The sequence below is a fragment of the Fringilla coelebs genome (assembly GCF_963513975.1).
Source record: "Fringilla coelebs genome assembly, chromosome: 30".
Taxonomy (NCBI): Eukaryota; Metazoa; Chordata; class Aves; order Passeriformes; family Fringillidae; genus Fringilla; species Fringilla coelebs.
Window position 1 is genome coordinate 793,766 of NC_140056.1, and position 11,780 is coordinate 805,545.

The following is an 11,780-nucleotide window of genomic DNA, read 5'->3' on the forward strand; positions in this document are numbered from 1 at the left end:
AGGACAAACAAGCAAAATAAACCACACACACACACACAAACACACACAGAGCAAACAAAACCCACTGCTGGGATTCATGTATTTTCCAAAGCAGCCCCAAATGGATTTTATTTTCCCATTTTGTTGATTATTCTCAGAAGAAAACCCAGAAGTCACAAAGTCACAATGTCGATGGGTTTATTCATTCAAAATTAGATTTGCATTTAGTTAAGCAGAAAAAAAAAAAAAAGAGGAAAAAAATTGAAAAAAGAGTTAAAACAAGTAGAACAAAAAAAAAAAAAAAAAAGGAAAAAATGAAGCAAAGCACCCATTAAGCCCACTGAGTTACCATAGTTTATTTAAGATTTATTATTTGCATTCTATTTTCTACATGGGCTTTTCTTGGTTTGGGAGATGGGGTAGTCGGGTACCTTCAGCCTGGAGCCAGCTCAGGCTGATTCCCCCCCCTAAAAACAAAGTGCTCGTTAACGCCTAGAAGCGATTTTTGCAGATTTTTGCATGATGGCATGACCAGGGACCATGCATGAGGAACCACAACCAGGGTCACCTGTCCACAGAGGTGTGTTAAGCCATAAATTTGAGGCACTCCACTGAGTATCTACCGCACACTGTATTCTGGAGAGAAACCTTAGTGATGCTCCTGCCCGGCACCAGTACTCCCAGTTCATAGAGAATCTTCCATAAACCTGCCAGTAGAAGAAAAAAAAAAAACCCAACAAAACCTCAGTGTAACTCTAAAACCACAAAATTCCCCCAACAGAACAAGCAGGTGAATGAATTGTGTGTGTCTGTTTCACAACTTTGACTTTGTTTTCCATACAGCCATGGTTTTTTGCACACTGAAACAGAACAAAGTTCCAAAATGCTGCTCTGGACCTCACCAAAGGGGAGAGGATAAATCTGGGAATGGCTTGTTATCCATGTCACTGTAAATCCAAAACTTAGGGCTTCAACCAGCCAGCAAGGTCAGTTGTATCCTGCAATATTTAGCATTAATATTAATTATCCTTCAGCCTCCATCCTGCAGCATAGACACTTCTTTTGGTAGAGATAAATGTTAAAAAAAAAAAAAAAAAAAAAAGGCAGCACGTTTCCTCTGCTGGTAGGAATTTGGGGAGCTCACCCACAGCACTCCTGGGCTGCAGGGTGGGGTTTGGGAGTCACCCTTGGGGTCAGGACCCACCTTTGGGGTCGGGACCCACCTTTGGGGTCGGGACCCACCCTTGGGGTCGGGACCCACCCTTGGTTGTCCCGTGGCCATTGTGGCTCCTGCTCTGGGGGTGCAGAGCTGGACCGTGGGGTGCTGGGGTGTGGCCAGGAGGGGTTTTGGGGGCTGCAGCCCAGGAGGGGCCAGGTGCCTTCACCTTCCCCACATTTCCCACACCTGCCCCAGGTAGCCCTGGGGGTACCTCTGGGCTGGTCTCACTGCAGCGGAAGGAGCATCACGAGCCACTTTCGGCTGTTTTCTGTTTCCTCACCCCCAGCTGCCTCTTGGGGTGTCCTCAGCCAGTCTCAGGCCAGCCCCACTCAGGTTGGGGTGTCCCTTCAGGGTGGTGGCACCAGGGAGGGGAAGCCAAAGGTCACTGCAGGGGTGACATCCAAACTAAGGGTACCCAAAGTAGGGAAAAAGAAAACCCCAATACACCAGAGCTTGATGGGAGGATGAATCTCCATTTGCATAATCCCATAAACCCAGAAAACGCTAGGAATCACCTAAAATAAACCAAACCCAAGCAGGAAGCCATCCAGCAGCCATCTGTGCCACCTTGGCATCCTCGGGGCGGCCACGGCACGGGAGCAGCTCTGCCCCCCAGCAGGGACCTCGTCTGTCCTGCCCCGTTGCTCCCAGGATGGGATGTATAATAAAAAAAATAACAAAGAAACAACAACAAAAAAAATCTACATACATATGTACAGGCTACATTGTAAACAGCACAAAAAAAAAAAAAAAAACCTGGGGGAAAAAAAAGGAAAAAAAATAGCTGAAAAGTGTGATTGAACTTTTTAAGAGAATATTATAAATACTGTAATATATCATTTTATTTTATTGGCATGCCTTTTTGTAAATACAAAGAAGTACAAAAATTATAGAATGGCTTCTGGCTTATGCCATTGTCCATGGTTATTTTTATTTTTTTAAGATTTTTCTGTTGTCCTTAGATTTTAGATAGCCAGGAAATGTCCCCCAAAGGAAAAAAAAAAAAAAAAACCACAACAACAAAAAAATTCCAAATGAAAACCTAACCCCCTCAAAATAGATTTTAACAAAAGCTTTACTTGCAAGTGGTATTTGCAGCAGCAAAAGTGTCTATTTTTGGGTTCCAATGTGCAATAAGTCAACCACTTCTATGCAAGATTTGGCTGAATTTCGTAATTGTTCCTAGGCTGGGCTGAGTCTTGTACGTGACGCTCGGTGCGTTGGCGTTTGAATGGCAACTCATGAAGCTGCTCAATGACTTTAAAATAAAAAAGTCCCTTCAAACTCTGTATATATATATATATATATTATTTTTTTTAATGTTTTGTCAGTGTGAGACACAACAGGAAGGGGAGGGAGGAGGTTCTTCAGCTTCCTGTTGGCTGGAGTTGGTTCTTCTGCTCAAAAAAGGGAGTTTGGGGTGTCTGGGGATATTTTTCTCCTTTGGTTTCCTCCCTAGGGCAGATGTTTGTGTTGGGTCTTCACTGGGTGAAGCCAAAGTTGGAGGAAATTTTGGGCTAAGAGCCTCAGGGTTTGTCCCACCCAAATCTCCAAATTCTAACATGTTATTCACAGAATTCCTATTGTGGATTCAGGGTTTTGGGACCAAATTAAGGGGGGTGTCATCGTTAGGAAGGTGTAGCCAAAACTCACAACCACACCAAGGAGTTCCCTTCCCTCCCCCACCTCTAAAATTCTCCATTTTGGGTTAATTTGTGACTCCAAAAGTATGGAGGGGAGGGCGTTAATGAAATGCCAGTCCAAGTTGCTTTATTCACTTTCCTCTTCACATTTTCTGAAAATATAGAAGCCAGTGTTGGGGGGGAAAAAAAAAAATCAGGTAACCCCATGGTGTTCCATAGAGGCCACACCTGAGTTTGAATGATTTTTCTGCTGCAAAAATTTAAAAAAAAAATTAAAAAACCAACAAACCAACAGCCTGTTCAAGCTGTAAAAGCTCAATAGTGAAGATTAGTGTATTAGAAATTGCATGGTGGCTCATACTGGTCTTACCCAACATGATTAACAATTACTATAAGCCAAAAGAAAATGAAATAAACTGAAATAAATGAAATAAATTCCCTTTTCAGTGTACAAGGGAAGGTTGTCTTGGTGTCCCAGTTATTCTACTCCTCCTCCCCTTTTCCTGCCACCCTGGGCTTCCCCCAAGGCATTTTAGGGTGGTTTTGGGGAGCGGAGTGAGGTGCAGGAGGAGCTCTTGGAAGGTTTTTGGTGTTAAAGGTGTCAGGTGGCTCAGCCCTGCTGGGGCTGTGGGGTCAGTGCCTGCTTGGGGCTCCCTTTGAGGCAGGTGGGGGCCCCAGGCAGGTGAGGACCCCAGGCAGGTGAGGATGGGGGCTCCAGGCAGGTGGGGATGCTGCATCTGCTCTGGCAGGTGGGGATGTTGTTCTGTGATGGTTCACCCTGTAACTGCTCACCTGAACACCTCATCCTGTATCCCCTCACCTGTAACCCCATATCCTATAACCCTTCCCCTATAACCCCTCACCTTTAACCCCTCACCTGTAACCCCCCCTCCCCTCACCTGCAGCCCCCATCTCTTGCACTAGGAAGACCCAAGGAAGGACCCCAAAGCCCCCCGAGTCTGTCCTTGCCCAGGGGGTTGGGGGACAGCAGCAGTTCTGCAGGGATGCTCTGGGGACTCCTGCTGCCCCCCAGTGCTCCCAGTGCCCCCACACCTGACTCCCCCCCCCGCCGGGCTCCCCTTCCTCACACCAACCCTAGAAGGGATCCCCTGCAGTGACAGGACTGGCTCAGCTGCTCAGTGGTGCTAAAGGGCCCTGAATTGGGGCTGGGGCTGGCCACAGGTGACCCTCACCTGCACCCCAGCACCTGACTGCCCCCCCCCCATCCCCACTCCTGACCAGAAGGGCTGAGCTGGGCACGAGCCTCACCATAGGCAGATTTAACCCAGAGCTGAATGCCCGAGGCACCACCTTGGAATTGCTTTAGATATTTGAGTTTCGGTCACTTTTGGGTTATTTTTCATAGGAAACATAATTATGAGTTTTGGTCCAGTTTATTGAACAGATGTGAATTTTGCTGCTCAGTTGAGGCCAGTCCAAGCAAAGCCAGAGCGTGGTTGTGCCGTCCTGCACCTCCCCCCTGTCACACACACTGGTACCACTGGTTTAACTGGGCGCAGGGATGGAGGATTCCCAGTTGTCCCCACCTGTGACTGTGGTGGCTCATTCCCTACCTCACAGGGGTGTTGTGAGGCTTCATGAGTGACCGAGCGTGCTGCACTGAGGATCCCAGAGCTGTGGGCAGGCACCGTGGGGCACTCAGGGGTGACCAAAATGCTGCTGTGACAGCCCCACACCCTGTGCCTGCTGTGCAGCTGTGGGGCAGGGCCACTTCTCCCCTCTGACACCTGCTCAGGCCACTGGTGTTGGCCCCATGCTCCCCTCCCACCCTGGTTTTCCTCTCTGTTCTGTTTTACCTGGGGAGAGGAGGAGGATGCAGCTGGGGGAGGGTGGAGGAAGGCGATGGAAGGACGGGCTGGGAGTTCCATGGCTGAACTTTGAGTTCCTTTGTACTGTACATCTTTTTACTTTGGAATTTGCAATAAAGAGGTATGTCCATCTTGTTTTAACAACTTCTCCTGACTGCCCTGTCGTTCTGTTCCCCTCACTCCCCAAAATCCTCAGCTCAGATGGCTCCTGGGGCAGGGCAGGACTCGAGGGATGGCTTTGCAGAGTGAAATGTGGGGGCGTCCAACCCCAGCCCCTGCCCTGAGGGAGAGCCCAGGGATTATTTGGGGAGGTGGGTGGGAGTCACGGCTTTGAAACCCCCTCAGGCACAACACAGAGCTCATCCCAACCCCATCCCGGCGTGTTCTGGTTCCTGCTTTAGGAAACACATCCTGGCACAACCACCCTTGCATTGCCCCATTCCTGGAGCTCCACACTGCTCCAGAGAGATTTGCAACCTGGAGCAGCCCTGTGGTTTTGGGAGAGCAGGATCCAACACCCCCTGCTCCGCTTTGGCATACACATGAACTGGTGAGTTTTCCCAGTTCTGATTTTAAATTTGGTAGAAAGGCCTTGTTCCACTTGCCCCATTGGCTCTGACCACATCCACAGAATCTTGGCTCAATTGACCTTTTAGAGTATTTAACACAGAATATGCACAGAAATTCATCACCATCCTCCTCTCCCTCCATCCCTGGCACTGAGCAGCTCCTCGGGCTCCCTGCTATGCTGTGACACGGCCAACAAAAGACAAAAACCTAAACCCACAGAAAGGGACAAACCCAGAGCCCCCCCAAACCTCTGGTTCAGGAGAGCTATTATCCCAAATGTCCCCAAGCAGAACAAAACGCCTCTGCCACAGCCCTTGGTCAGGTCATGGGTGTCACAATTAACCTCTCACCCATGAACAATTAACGCCAGGTACTGGCTCAGCCTGATGACCCAGTAGAGAATTCCGGTGCTGGCACTGTGCTCCTTTTTCACCTGGAATGGAGGAATTTTGGCTCCTCAAAGCACTCAGGAGCCCTGGCAGCTCCTGTCAGGGAGGACCCAGTGAGGACCTTTGCCCACCTCCAGCCCTGCCACAGAGAGCTGTGGCACCCAGGGACAGACAGGGACATCTCCAGCCCAGCAGCTGGGGGTGCTGGTGGTGGCTGGTGGTCACCTCGCCCTGGATGAGCCCAGGGCGGGCCCCTCCCTGCCCAGGAGAACACACAGAGCCCATGTCTGGGTGCCAGTCCCCCCACGAGGCTTTATTGGGTCTCGTTTTCATGGGAACTGCCCCAGCTGGTGCCACGCCAACATCAGGTGCCCAGGAGCCTCCTCCAGTGGCAGAAATACATCATGGTGCCCGTGAGGAGCACGGAGCTGAGGAAGGCTCCCAGGACGCCCAGGACCAGGGGCCGGACCCAGCCCAGGAGGCCGCGGCTGTAGCGGGGAGGCCGGCGGCGCTCGAAGAGCAGATCCCCGGCCAGGGGAGCCCTCCGGCCCCGCGGCCCCGCGGGCTGCAGCTGCACGGAGCTGAGATGCTGCACGCTCCGCTTGTATCCCTCCACGTTCCTGCGCAGCTCCAGGCTCCGGTCTTGGTTCAGGTTTTTGCCCAGCTCCCGGGCGATGTCAGAGCGGCCGATGTGGTGCAGGGCACGGACCAGGCGGTCCCAGGTGGTCGCTTCTCCTGCTGTCACCAGCCAGTGCCGCAGAGCTTCCGAGCATCCCCGGGCGCTGCGGCTGCCCCGGCGGCGGCGGACGGGCTTCACCTCTTCCTCCTCTTCCTCCTCCTCCTCCTCGGACAGAGACCCCGGCTCCTCCAGCTCCGGGCTGTCCAGCTCCTCCTCGAGGCTGTTCAGCTCTGCCTGCAGCTGGTGGCACTCGGAGCTGGCCAGCAGCTCGGCGATGCGGCCCATGCTGTGCCGGCCCACGGTGGCGGCCACCGTGTCATCGGCGCGGCCACCCAGGGCCAGCAGGAGCAGGACGAGGCCCAGCGGTGCCAGCATCGTCTGAGCGCCAGCGTGGATTCCCCTCAGCATCGGGGTGTCCTAGGGACGTGGAACCCCCCTGACCTCACAGAGCCGCTCCAGGCCGAGTTCCCAGTTCTGGGTCCTTTGTCCCGTGTCACATCCCGAACCCCCCCGAAACCTTTCTGCCCCTGTCCCACCCCAAAGAGACCGAGCAGAGCGCGGCTGAGCCAAGGTGGCCCCGCTGGGATCGGCGTGAGGAACCACAAGGTGGCAACGCAGCCTTGAGGTGCCACCAGCGCTGTCCTTCGAACAGGGGTGGCGACAAACCGCGAGTTCCCTGGATTTCCCAGATGACAAACCGCGAGTTCCCTGGATTTCCCAGACGACAAACCGCAATTTCTCTGGATTTCCCAGATGACAAACTGCGATTTCCCCAGATCTCCCCAAAAACCCCACAGTGGAGGCAGCAGAGAGGAGTCGAGCTGCCCTTTGCTGCAGAATGAAGAGGTTGAGGAAGGAGGAGCCTTCCTCCCATTTTCCTGCCTTGGACACCAGTTCACACCTTTTATTCCTTTCGGGAGTCCCAAAAAACTTGGATTGCTCTGGACACCCCCTGCCCAGGGATGTCCCCGTGTCCCCACCCAGCCCGGGGGTCCCCAACTGCCCCCCTGGACCTCTGCCCACCCTCCCACGTCATTCCCACCCTTCCCCATCCCACCCTTCCCCACCCCATCACCCCCAACGCCCCCTGGGGTCCCAAAAACCGGCTGGACCCCCCTCCAGGAGCCCCCCAGGACTGCCCGCAGCATCCCAAGGACAGGAGTTGTTCAGGTAATCTCTTTAATACTGTGTAATACTTTTTTTTTTCTTTTTTTCATTTTAAAATACAGCATTTCTTGAGGTAGACCATCCCAGCCCTAGAGCTTGTCTGTCTCAGACATCAATAAGACATGAATTAAATACTTTCATGTACAATATGTTGCAAAATGAGGTAGAAATGGTTACAGAGAGTGTACAAATAGGATAATAATAATAATAATAATAAGTCTTCGGGAACCCAGCACAACATTTTGGAGGTGGGAGGCAAAGGGTAATGCCCTGGATGCAATAAGAAACTGGAAAAATTAGGAAAAATGGGGAAAAAACCCGGCAGACACCTCTGGGGGGAACCCCTGTGAGGGATCTGTTCTCTCTGCATGTGCAGACCCTGAGTTTTGGGGGTGCTGCTCTAAAGGGGGGGCCTTTAGAGAAGTAAAAATAATAAAAATTAACTTTTTTTTTTAAATGGGGAAAACTCCTACCATGATGCAGAGGAGCCAGTGGACGAGCCAGGGTTTCATGCTCCGTGCAAAGCCCCTCGCTCAGCCCTGCTGGGCTTTTTTTTTTGGGGGAGGGGAAGGGGGGGATTTGCCCAACTTGCTCCAAAAAGTGGTGCCAGTGACAGCTCCCAACCTACAGCACTAAACTTTCCATTGAAGACACGTTACTCCACCAAACGCTACAATAAATGATGTCAGTAAACAAAATTTCAAATAAAATTATGGCATAATATATGTGGAAAGCACCTGAAATACATTCAAATCTCATCTTTGTAACAGCTTCAAGTTTATTTTTCCTTTTATTTCTTCCTTTTTTCACCCCCTTTAGAAGCAAATGCAGGAGGCAGCTTTGTCCCAGGTCGGAAAACTCTTTAAAAAATCTCCTTTTCCTTTTCTGAGAAGATAAAAAGTGTTTTTAAAAGAACATTCTTTAGTTTTTCTGAGGTAATTCTTTTCCTGAGTAGTTAAAAAAGAAAACAAACAAACAAACAATACTACAGACCTTACAAAAATAAAAACCCGAGTCTAGGATATTCAACAATCTACAGCATTGTACTCCAAAACTCCCTGGTTTTGGGGCATAACCCATTGGTTTGGGGTCTAACCCCCTGGTTTGGGGTGCAACCTCCTTGTTTCGAGGTGAAATTCCCTGGTTTTGGGCATCTCCCCCCAGCTCCCCCTTTCCCTGATCAAGGTGAGAAGGGGTTCCAAAGACACCCAAGGTATTTCTGTTAGGAATAATAAAATCAATCAACAAAAAAAAAACAACAATAAAGCTTTGGGGTGGATGGGGGAGCTCCTGGATCCGGCGCTGGAGTGGATCCCGATGCCGGGAACCTCCTGGGGCACCTCCAGCCCCGCTGGCACCGCTGCTCCAGGCATGGAGGGTTGGGAAAACAATAAATAGCTTATCCTGAGTGGTGGGTGAGGCTCCCAAAGAACCACAGCAAGGGAAATCCCTGGATGAGTCCCAAAGAGGAGAGGTGAGGTACGTGGTGCTGTGAGGAGAGATCCAACCCCACTGAGCGAACCAGAGCCCCCAAGGACTCCAATCCACATCCCAAATCTGTCCCCATGGCCTTGGGATCTGTCCTCACTGCCTCAGGGTCTGTCCCCACAGCCTTGGTGTCTGTCTCTGTGACTTTGGGGTCCGTCCCCACAGCCTCGGGGTCCGACCCCCATCAGTGCCTGGTGCCGTACATCTTATCCCACTCCAGGAACAAGTCCAGCTCCTTCTGGGACATAGCAGGGTGCACCTTGCAGAACGCCTTCTCCAGGTCCTGGTAGGAGGCGGGAGGTCCCGGCAGCGCGCGGCGCGCGACGGCCCCGGCATGCTGGCAGAGCCGCAGCAGCTCGGCGCCGGAGAAGCTCTCGGTGCGCTGCGCCAGGGCCGCCAGCTCGCGCTCGCTCAGGCAGCAGCTCTGCTGGGCCAGGGCCTGGCGCAGGATGTGGCGCCGCGCCTCGCCGTCCGGCGGCGCGATGTACAGCCGCGTGCCAAAGCGCCGGTGCGACGCCTCGTCCATGCTGCCGGGTCGCGTCGTGGTGCCGATGACCACCACGTTGTGCTCGGCTGAGGTAGCCACGTTGTCCAGGTAGGAGAGGAGCTGGGATTTGAGGCCGCTCGCCTGGCCGCCGTCCTCGCCCACCCGCGCCGCCAGCAAGGACTCGGCCTCGGTGATGAGCACCACCGAGGGCTGCCGGCAGCTGGCCACAAAGAACACGGTCTGGAGGATCTTCTCAGCTTCGGCCTTCCAGGTGGACAGCAGCGTGGTGCCGCTGAGCCTCAGCAGGGTGGAGCCCAGCTGGGTGGAGATGCAGCGGCTCAGCAGCGTCTTTCCTGTGCCGTGGGGCCCAAAGAGCAGCAGGGTCCGCAGCGGGTGGCTCGCGCCACTGTAGGAGCCGGGCCGCAGGATGGGCCACAGCAGCTCCTCCTCGATGGCCGCCTTCACCGACACCTGCCCGGCAATGTCCGACCACTGCACCGGCGGGCCCCGCTCCACCACCTTGGTGTTGACCAGCTCCAGGAGCAGCGGGTCAATGTTCTTGGGCTGCTCCTCCAGCGGAGCACCACTGAACACCAGAGCTTTGGCGGGCAGCCGCAGTGGGAAGGGGGGTCCCGGCTCGGCCGCCCGCTCCCCGTTGGCAAGGGGGGGGCTGAACTTCTCGAAGGGCTCTGCTGGCCGCAGGGGAGCGTCCCTGGCACCGTAGGATGGCGACACCATCCCCTTCATCTGCTGCCCGCCGTACTTGCCGCTGTGTTCTTCAGTGCTCCCAGCTCCCGTTGGCCGCTTCCCGGGCTTGAAGGCCACCTGGGGGGACTCGCCACTGCTGCTGAACCCGTTGCCCCGGCACTCGCCGTTGTCCGACAGGGGGTAGGGGGACTTTGGCTGCTCGTAGCTGTATTTCCTGTACCTGCCCTCGCCATCATCCTCCCCGCCGATGTCGAATGCCTTCCTCTTCAGCGTGCCCGCCGCCTCGGTGCCCAGGGGTGGCACGGCCAGGGCGCCCAGCCCGGTGCTCTGGTAGCCATAGGCAGGGACCCCTGGTGGGCGGGCGGAGGGCGGTGGGGCCGGGATGGGGGTGGGCGCGGCAATGCCAGAGGGCAGGTAGGAAGCAGAGGGGTGGGGCGGGTGGATGCCCCCGTAGCCCGGCTGGGGCGGATAGCTGCTGCTGGCATAGTTGTACATGGGGCCCGAGGAGCCGTAGCCTGGCACCAGGGCGGGCGAGGGGTGTGGAGGCTGCAGGAGCCCTGAGCTGTGGAGGCCAGGAGGGTGCGGCGGGGGCAGCGCTGCTGCCGGCTGGGCACAGTAGCCAGAGGGCAAGTAGGTGCCGCCATAGCCTGAGGGGTACTCCTGAGACGCCCCGAGTGCCCCAGAGCCGGCAGCAGCCGCCCCGCAGGAGTTCCCGGGGTACACGGCCTCGCTGAGGTTAGCCGACACCACCGGGGAGCTCCCCAGCCCAATGGCCCCGCTGCCAGCAGGGACGGCAGGTGGCACCACGCCCTTGGCACTGGCCAGGCCATCGTGGATGGGGGTCAGGGGGTAGGTGCCATCAGAGCCATGTGCCCCTGGCCAGGGCTCCCCGTCCCCCTTCTGCCCATTAACGGGGCCAAAGGTGCCATCCCCGTAGGTGCCGAGCGCCGGGCGCTCGTAGGGCGCGTCCAGCACCCCCGAGTACTTCTCGGCGTACCTCTTGAGGAGGTTGGAGGCCGTCAGCGCCGAGATGTCGTCGTTGGCCCAGGCGTAGTTGAAGCGCTGGCGGCTGCTGGGGTACAGCTCGGTCTTGTGGGCCGGTGAGGAGGTCGTGGAGGAGACATCCAGGTGCTGCTCCGGCCACTGGTTCAGGGACTGGGCATGCTCTGGTGACCAGTGCATCTTTGACAGACCTGTGGGGATGGGACAGCACAGGTGAGAGCAGCGGAACAGGAGTTGTGCATGGAGTGTCCCCAAATTCTGCTGTGCTGCCCTGTCCTTACCCACCACACCCCCAGGCTGTGAACACCTGCTCCAGCTAACTCTGGATATTCACAGGATCATCGAGGTCAGCAAGGACCTTCAAGATCATCGAGTCCCATAAATAATCTGATTGTGCAGAGTGGCTTAAATGCTGTGGGCAGGGAGGGAGGGGGGCACAAGTCCCCTCCAGTACCCCCTGAAATTATTGTTGTCACTAATAATGAAGGGATGAGATCAATGTCAGGCTAAGAAGGATTTGTCAAAGTGCTCCTGATGGAGAAAGGCACAGGGGATCCTCCTGGAGCTGCCCGTGGGCTGGCTGGGCACGGGGCAAAGGTACCTGGGAGCTCTAAAGGGAA

General features: G+C 54.7%; 1 protein-coding gene across 1 annotated transcript; it reads right to left on the reverse strand.

Moving 5' to 3' along the window:
- Positions 1 to 8,287: 8,287 nt before the first annotated feature.
- FIGNL2 (fidgetin like 2) lies at positions 8,288 to 11,340 on the reverse strand (the record flags this gene model as incomplete). The annotated part of the gene is made up of 1 exon (XM_084223462.1): positions 8,288 to 11,340. One exon carries the CDS (start codon positions 11,338 to 11,340, stop codon positions 9,148 to 9,150), a length of 2,193 nt encoding a protein of 730 aa, XP_084079588.1. The 3' UTR covers positions 8,288 to 9,147.
- Positions 11,341 to 11,780: the final 440 nt, after the last annotated feature.